The sequence below is a fragment of the Theropithecus gelada genome, chromosome 8, assembly GCF_003255815.1.
Source record: "Theropithecus gelada isolate Dixy chromosome 8, Tgel_1.0, whole genome shotgun sequence".
In the NCBI taxonomy this organism is placed as follows: Eukaryota; Metazoa; Chordata; class Mammalia; order Primates; family Cercopithecidae; genus Theropithecus; species Theropithecus gelada.
This window is the reverse complement of record NC_037676.1, coordinates 20,921,674-20,930,959: the sequence shown is the minus strand read 5'-3', so window position 1 is coordinate 20,930,959 and position 9,286 is coordinate 20,921,674. Positions and strand designations below refer to the sequence as shown.

Below are 9,286 nucleotides of genomic sequence, written 5' to 3'. Positions count from 1 at the left end.
AAAAAAAAAAAAAAAAAAAAAAGGGGAGGATTTTACTCTGTCACCCATGCTGGAATACACTGGTGCAATCTTACCTCATTGTTGCCTCAAACTCCTGGGCTCAAGCAATCCTCCCGCCTCAGCCTTCCAAGTAGCTAGAACTACAGGCGTGGGCCATCACACCTGGCTAATTTAAAAAAAATTTTTTATAGAGATAGGGTTTCACTATTTGCCCAGGCTGGTCTCCAGCTTCTGGCCCCAGATGATCCTGCTGCCTCAACCTCCCAAAGCAGTGAGGTTACAGGCGTGAGTCATCATGCCCAGCAGCATTCTCTTTTTGATCCAGCACTCTTGGTATATCATTCACAACAGCATACTTATGTTCTTTCTTTGGTGTATTTCTCTCTCTGTCTCTTTTTTTAGACACAAGGTCTTGATCTGTTGCCCAGGCTAAAGTACAGTGGCAAGATCATAGCTGACTGTAACCTCAAACTTGAGGGCTCAAGGGATCCTCCTGCCTCAGCCTTCTGAGTAGCTGAAACTGTACATGTGCACCACCACTCCTGGCTAATTTTTAAGTTTTTTGTAGAGATAGGGTCTCCCTCTGTTGCCCAGGCTGATTTCAAACTCCCAGCCTCAATCAGTCCTCCCACTTCAACCTCCCAAAGTGTTGGGATTACCAGTATGAGCCACGGCACCCAGCCTGTGCATTCTCTTTATAGTTCCATCCTGATCTACCATGCCTGTCATACTCTACCATGGCCTCCCTCTGACCTGATCGTAGAAAAGTTCTGTTCTGCTTTCAAAAGAATAACCCAGTCCAGTACATCAGCTCCCCCATTTCACAACTTCTTGTGTTCCCTTTTTGAGAGGGTACAACTGACAGTTTTCATGTGGCATGGATGTGAATTTCATTCATATCGCTTACCAACTTATAGTGGCCTTGCTCTCTCTCTGTTCATCTTTAAGGCATTCTATTATCATCTGTATGAGGAATCAAAAACTCGTATGTCTCCAGAAGCCTGATAAGGAGTATAAATTAGTGAAGTAGGCCAGGAGGGGAGTTAAATGAACTGAAGGGGGTAACCCCTGTGACTGGAGATATAAACCCAGGATTGCCAAAATGATTCTTCACGTGCTTGTTTGTTAATAAAGGCCAAAAACCTGGAATTGCATATGTGTGTATCTTCCTGTGTTTAAATGTTAATTTAAAGAAACATAAACGCTTTTAAGCCATTGTAGGGCCTGAAAAAACACACCTGTTTGCTGTGTCCAGTCCATAGGCTCCCAGTGCGCAGCTCTGTTCTCATGCCTTTGGAAATGCTTTGGTGTCATTGCTGAATGTGTCCTCTGAACGGTCTTAACATCACACCAATCTTGATATGGAGCAGGGTACCACTGATTTACCATTTGTAGCAGTTTCTGGCATAAAGGGTTGGCAATCTTCTTTCGCTTGAATGCTGCTTTTCTTTAGTCAGACTTTGAAAGGTCATCTTTTTTCAGTATTGGATCCCTTCAGCGGTGAGGGATAGATGATACTGACATGTGCTGTGCTGCTGACAATATCATCCTGTCTCTTCATCAGAAAGTTAGGAATGGCTGCTTATGGATTTGGCAATAGCTTCTTTCCAGTTTGCATTTAGTTCTGAATGCTTTCTTGTAGTATTGCATTCCCTGTTTCCTCAGTTAAAGTTCTGTGGCATGAATGTAACAAGTTGTTTAGTAAACCAAAGAGAGTAGTAAAAAACATATGGAGTTGGAAGCAGCAAGTAATGTAAACCTTGCATGCATTCAAACCTAGTCCTTTTCCAGCCATCTGAGTCTCCTAATAGATAAATCTTTTGGTAATCAGGGCCAGCTCTGGGTAATTAATAGTAACATATTACCTATCTATTCAGAACAGCCCTGAGCCAAAGAATGTTAATTCAGCTCCAAGGACCTGGTTCTGGTTGGAATGTCCACCCTCTTTATTTCAGTTGCCTGTCTTCCTTAAAGGTCCTATGGCTTTGCATACTCAGAATACTGCCAACTAGAGTCCTGTGAAAGTCCCCAGAGAGTTCCAGAGCCTGACTTGTATATGCCTTATCTCTTCAAGGGAAAGATACAGATGGTTGTTTGCATCATCATGGGCACACGTGATGATCTCTATGGGGCCATCAAGAAGCTGTGCTGTGTGCAGTCCCCAGTGCCCTCCCAGGTGAGTGGGTGTTGGGGCAGGAGGCACAGATGGCACCTCTCCTGAGGCTTGAAGAGAGTGATATGTGTGTTCACAAAGACTAAAGTAGCTGTTAGAAGCCAGTACATGCAGAGCCTTCTGGTGAAAGGTTCTCCTGATTAGAGCAACCTGGCAAAGAGCAGATTGCTCTTCATAAGCTGCCCTCATGCTTCCGAATGAACAATTTCGCTTGTTCCGAGGTTGAGTCACCAGGTGGTTTCATATGACTGAGTTCTGAGAGTGAGTATAGTCTTCATTCTGAAAGGGGAAAGCTATTTTTCCTATGGGAGTTAAAAAAGCATTCCACTCTGCGTGAGATCCTTTTGAAAGTTTTCATTTGTTGGTTTTGTTTTGGGTTTGTGTGTTTGTGTGTGTGTGTGTGTGTGTGTGTGGGTTTTATTTTGCCCATGTGCATGCATGCCTAGAAACCCTAGAATTAGAATTACTAACGCGAAATATGTTACCTTCTAACTTGAGTTTCTTAAACAAATGTAATGTTTACTTCAGAGTTCAGATTTTCTGAGGGTTTGGTAGTGACCTGCTTCTCCTGACACCTTTTGGTCCCTTCATTATAGGTTGTCAATGTTCGAACCATTGGTCAGCCCACCAGGCTTCGGAGTGTGGCCCAGAAAATTTTACTTCAGATTAACTGTAAATTGGGTGGTGAGCTCTGGGGAGTGGATATTCCTCTGGTGAGTGATGCCAAAATGGTTGTTTGCCTCTCCAGAGAATCCTCCAAGCCTTTTTCTTGTTTTTCCTTATTCATTATGCTTCCTCTTCTCAACACTTACTCAGTAGTCTAAATGGCTTCCTGCCTCTTCAGCCAGTTATCTAAGAATGCGTTTTATGTTTGTTTTTTTGTTTTTTGTTTTTTTGAGACGGAGTCTTGTTCTTGTTGCCCAAGCTGGAGTGCAATGGCACGATCTCAGCTCACTGCAACCTCCACCTCCCAGGTTCAAGCAATTCTCCTGCCTCAGCCTCCCGAGTAGCTGGGATTACAGGCACCCGCCACCATACCCAACTAATTTTTGTATTTTTAGTAGAGATGGGATTTCACCATGTTGGCCAGGCTGGTCTCAAACTCCTGACCTGGTGATCTGCCCGCCTCAGTCTCCCAAAATGCTGGGATTACAGGTGTGCGCCACCATGCCCAGCCTGGTTTTTATGTTTTTAAATGGCGAAAAAAATAAAACTAAGATGATTATTCCATGACACATGAAAACTATATGAAGTTAATTTTCAGTGTCTTTAAATAAAATTTCACTGGAATACAGCCGTACTTCTTTTCATACTGTCCATGACTGCTTTTGTGTTAAGCAGAAAGAATTGAATAAAGGTCAAGTATACTTTTTCTGAAATGCTTGGGACCAGAAGCATTTTGGATTTTAGATTTCTGGGGGTATGGGACATTTGCTCGCATCTCAAATTCAAAAATCTGCAATCTGAAACACTCCAAAATCTGAAACTCTTTGAGTGTCATGTTGGTGCTCAAAAGCTTTTAAGGTTTGGGAATACTCAACCTGTGGTTTCTACAGAAATCATGAGGCTCCCAAAGCCTAAGTTATTTACCCTTTAGTCCTTTGCTGATCCCTGGTCTAGATCTCTGACTGTGCTTATTGTGTTTAAAAAATGTCAAGTTGATTGCTGTCTTTTTTTTTTCTTTCCCAGAACTTACTTTCACATATAAACAGTAAGGGGAAGTTGCTTTGCGATTCAGACAGTAATTAAAAATGGAGCAATGCATTGCTCAGGTCTGGGATTTGGTTTTTGTTTTTGTTTTCTAAACTAGAAACAGTTAATGGTAATCGGGATGGATGTTTACCATGACCCCAGTAGAGGCATGCGCTCCGTGGTTGGCTTCGTGGCAAGCATCAATCTGTAAGTACTGCTCACAGTGCCATCTTGTTTGATTATTTCGTTTCAGTGCCTAATCTTATTATAAATCCAGCAAATCTTTTTAGTCTTACGTATTATAGTATAAAGATTTAAAACACTTTTTTCCTCTATCTTCATGTGAAAAAAAATTTTTTTTTTTTTTTTGGAAATGGAGTCTCCCTCTGTCACCTAGGCTGGAGTGCAGTGGCGCGGTCTCAGCTCACTGCAACCTCCGTCTTCTGGGTTTAAGTGATTCTCCTGCCTCAGCCTCCCTAGTAGCTGGGATTACAGGTGCGTACCACCATGCCAGGCTAATTTTTGTATTTTTAGTAGGACAGCATTTCACTGTGTTGGCCAGGCTGATCTTGAACTCCTGACCTCAGGTGATCCACCCGCCTCAGCCTCCCAAAGTGCTGGGATTACAGGTGTGAGTCATCGTGCCCGGCTGTGAAATTTGTTTATGCAACTTTTTTTGGTTTTTGAGACTGGGTTTTACTCTGTCACGCAGGCTGGAGTGCAGTGGCGTGATCACAGCTCACTGCAACCTCAGCCTCCCTGGGTTTTGGTGATCCTCCCACCTCAGCCTCCTAAGTAGCTGGGACCTCAAGCATGCGCCACCATACCCAGCTTGTTTTTGTAGAGACAGGATTTCACCATGTTGCCCAGGCTGGTCTCGAACTCCTGGGCTCAAGTGATCCACTTGCCTCGGTCTCCCAAAGTGCTGGGATTACAGGCATGAGCACTGCACCTGGCTATGCAGCTTATTTAACAAACTTGGCACCAGTGTGAATGTGCTTCCCAGCTGAAGAGCGGCCTCTTCCAAGGCTGGGGCTGTGCTGCCTTGTTGTTGTTGTTGGCATTTTTTCCCCCAGAAATGAGGTTTTTTTGATCGTTTGTTCCAATTGGGAAAAAAAGGCATGCTCATTCCAAATATCTGCAGAAATTTAGAAAGTGAGAATTCCTCATGGTCCAGCTTTTCGTATTAACAGCTGCCAAAGGTTTGATGTGTATATACTTTCAGATTCTCTTTTATGCATATATTAACACGTGATATATATCTCTGATATATATACACATATACACATCTATATACACAAATGGGATATTTCTAGGCACATTATTCCTTAGCTTAATATGCACTTAAACTGTACATTTTCCCATACCATTACAAATAAATCTCCACCAGCTCAACTGCTGCACAGAATTTATTCTGTGTATCATTATTTAATCCTCTCTTGGTGGATATCTAAGTTGTTAAATTTTTTCTGTTGGAGCAGTTTTGTAGGAAATATCCACAATTACACTTTTTTTTTTTCTTTTGAGACGGAGTCTCACTTTGTCGCCCAGGCTGGAGTGCAATGGCACGATCTCGGCTCACTGCAAGCTCTGCCTCCTGGGTTCACGCCATTCTCCTGCCTCAGCCTCCTGAGTAGCTGGAACTACAGGTGCCTGCCGCCACGCCTGGCTAATTTTTTTGTATTTTTAGTAGAGACGGGGTTTCACCGTGTTAGCCAGGATGGTCTTGATCTCCTGACCTCGTGATCTGTCTGCCTTGGCCTCCCAAAGTGCTGAGATTACAGGCGTGAGCCACCACGCCTGGCCACAAGTACACATATCTATGTTCTGCATATGACTTAAATATATCTTTTCCCCACATCACTACTTGTTCTTACATATAGCATAAATGCATTTTCTAGGTATTTGTTGTTGGATTGATTCATAGAGAAACCTGTGTTACTGACACAAGCCATAGGCTGTCCCTGTTGAGCATTTGTTCATCTTCCTCTCTCTGTCTCTCTGCTCACCCTGACCCCAGCACCCTCACAAAATGGTATTCCCGGGTGGTGTTCCAGATGCCGCATCAGGAGATTGTGGACAGCCTGAAGTTATGCCTCGTGGGCTCCTTAAAAAAGTTTTATGAGGTGAGGAGAACAGAAATTCTCAGGTCTCTGGGTTTTTTTTGTTTGTTTGTTTTTTGAGATGGAGTCTCACTCTTGTCGCCCAGGCTGGAGTGCAGTGGTGCGATCTCTGCTCACTGCAACCTCTGCCTCCTGGGTTCAAGTGATTCTCCTGCCTCAGCCTCCCAAGTAGCTTGGATTACAGGTGCGCACCAGCACACTCAGCTAATTTCTGTAATTTTTTTTGAGACGGAGTCTTGCTCTGCCGCCCGGGCTGGAGTGCAGTGGCGTGATCTCGGCTCACTGCAAGCTCTGCCTCCCAGGTTCATGCCATTCTCCTGCCTCAGCCTGCTGAGTAGCTGGGACTACAGGCGCCCGCCACCACGCCTGGCTAATTTTTTGTATTTTTTTTTTTTTTTTTGAGACGGAGTCTCGCTGTGTCGCCCGGGCTGGAGTGCAGTGGCCGGATCTCAGCTCACTGCAAGCTCCGCCTCCCGGGTTTACGCCATTCTCCTGCCTCAGCCTCCCGAGTAGCTGGGACTACAGGCGCCGGCCACCGCACCCGGCTAGTTTTTTGTATTTTTTAGTAGAGACGGGGTTTCACCGCGTTAGCCAGGATGGTCTCGATCTCCTGACCTCGTGATCCGCCCGTCTCGGCCTCCCAAAGTGCTGGGATTACAGGCTTGAGCCACCGCGCCCGGCCAATTTTTTGTATTTTTAGTAGAGATGGGGTTTCACCGTGGTCTCGATCTCCTGACCTTGTGATCTGCCTGCCTCGGCCTCCCAAAGTGCTGGGATTACAGGCATGAGCCACCGCGCCTGTCCATTTCTGTATTTTTAGTAGAGATGGGGTTTCACCATGTTGGCCAGGCTGGTTTCAAACTCGTGACATCAGGTAATCTGCCTGCCTGGGCCTCCCAAAGTGTTGGGATTACAGCTGCGAGCCACTGCACCTGGCCAAGTTTCGGGCTTTTTAAGGATTACCTATGTGAACACTTTACAGGAAGTCTGATGTGGTGAGAGGGATCTCAAATCAAAGGTGAGTCTCCCAAACAGCTGCTGCTGAGCAGGCAGCTCAGAGCTCCTCCTTTCAGGCTTCAGCTTGTACAGATCAGCTCAAAGAGCTAAAGAGCTAAATGCTTTCATTTGGTTTAGTAAGTAATAATTATTTCTCAGGTTGTCAGCCTGATGTCTCTAGACATAATCTTCATGCCCTTATCAGGGAAGTTGGGGATAAGTTTCAGCAATTAAAGCAGCTTATGAGTGTACTCAGCTTTTTATAACTTAATTAGGTGCTGGCTCTTTTCGTTTTGGTTCAAGACAAATGCCTCCTTATAAATCACCCCTCGAACTCTAAAGAATGCTAAGCATGGAGGATTGCTGTAATTAAGCTGATACTGGGTCTAGAACAGTGAGCAAGCAAGGTACTGATTTCTGCCTTGGCCAGTACATCAAAGGAAGCACTGATAAGTGCCTTTCATTTCTTAGGGTCAGGGTTAGACCTTAACCTTTGCATAGAGGCTAAGCAGCAAGAAATGTAATAATTTCATATGATTGAAGTCAGTCTCTAAGGCTCCACCTTGTCTCTTTATAGAATAATGTTTCCTACAGCGTCCTGAAAATAGTTTAATACTGTTCAGTTATTAGAGGTTATGTTGTTTTTTTTTTTAAGTCTGTCTCTGGCAAGGTCTGTATGTTATGCTACTGAGTCACCAAGTTCTACCAGACTTTCCTTTTTATTATTGTTGTAACTGTTTTCCTTCGAAGTTTGATCTGTCTTCTAAGACCTAGCTGTGAAGCCTTTCCCCTTCTTCCCTCACTGCTCCATCCCTATGCTGCCTTATATTTGTTATTTGTATCCTTATTTCTCCATCCCACTGGGTTGTAAATTACTTGAACACTGGTTATGGATGGCTATGTAACAAGTTACCCTGACTTAGTGGCATGAAATGAGCAAGTTTGATGTTCACAATCAGGAACTGGACAAGGCACAGCAGTGGGCTCCAGTTCTCCATGTGGGCCTTGTTGTATGGTCTTTCCACATGGGCTCTCTGGGCCTCCTCCTAGCATGCTGGCTGGATTCAAAGCTTGAACGTTCCACAAGAAAGAGTGCCAGTGGAAGTCATGCTGCATTTTATGCCTTAACAGTGGAAGTAATGCAGTGTCACGTCTGCTGCATTCTACTTGTCCAGGGAGTCACGAAGTCCCACCCAGCTTTGAGGGGAGGGCAGTTGATTCCACCTCCTACTCCAAGGGTGGCAAGGGTCTGAAAGAATATGTGGCACCAGAGATATTGCTGTGGCTATTTTCTTTTTCTGAGAGAGGGTCTCACTCTGGTTGCCCAAGCTGTAGTGCAGTGGCACGATCTCAGCTCACTGCAACCTCTGCCTCCCAGGCTCAAGCGATTCTCCTCCCTTAGCATCCTGAATAGCTGGGATTATAGGCATGTGCCACCACGCCTGGCTAATTTTTGTATTTTTAGTAGAGACAGGGTTTCAGCATCTTGGCCAGGCTGGTCTTGAACTCCTGACCTCATGATCCACCCTTTTAAGCCTCCCAAAGTGCTGGGATTACAGGTGTGAGCCACTGCGGGGGCATTTTTTTTTTTTTTTTTTGAGACGAAGTCTCATTGTCACCCAGGCTGGAGTACAGTGGCGCGATCTCGGCTCACCACAATCTCTGCTTCCTGGATTCAAGCAATTCTCCTGCCTCAGCCTCCCGAGTAGCTGGGATTACCGGCATGTGCCACAAGACCCAGCTAATTTTTTTTGTATTTTTAGTAGAGACGGGGTTTCGCTATGCTGGCCAGGCTGGGCTGGTCTTGAACTCTTTATCTCAAGTGATCTGCCCGTCTCAGCCTCTCAAAGTGCTGAGATTATAGGCGTGAGCCACCATGCCTGACCTACTGTGGCTATTTTCTTTTCTTCTTTTTTTGAGACGGAATTTCATTCTTGTTGCCCAGGCTGGAGTGCAATGGCACAGTCTGGGCTCACTGCAGCCTCTGCCTCCCAGGTTCAAGCAATTCTCCTGCCTCAGTCTCCCAAGTAGCTGGGATTACAGGTGCCCACCATCACATCTGGCTATTTTTTTTGTATTTTTAGTAGAGATGGAGTTTTGCTATGTTGGCCAGGCTGGTCTCAAACTCCTGACCTCAGGTGATCCACTCCGCTCAGCGTCTCAAAGTGCTGGGATTATAGGCGTGAGCCACCATGCCCAGCCACTGTGGCTATTTTGTAAAAGAGCAGTGTACTACAAGCACAGGGGCTGTCTTGATTCCTTTTCCATCTCTTCCATTACTAAGCTGACACTTCTCCTGGCG

General features: G+C 45.1%; 1 protein-coding gene across 1 annotated transcript; it reads left to right on the top strand.

Moving 5' to 3' along the window:
• Window positions 1-1,511: 1,511 nt before the first annotated feature.
• Window positions 1,512-7,597, top strand: LOC112630131 (piwi-like protein 2). Its single transcript, XM_025394313.1, has 6 exons — window positions 1,512-1,567; window positions 1,975-2,176; window positions 2,770-2,886; window positions 3,984-4,072; window positions 5,886-5,991; window positions 7,562-7,597. Exons 1-6 carry the CDS (start codon window positions 1,512-1,514, stop codon window positions 7,595-7,597), a joined length of 606 nt encoding a protein of 201 aa, XP_025250098.1.
• Window positions 7,598-9,286: the final 1,689 nt, after the last annotated feature.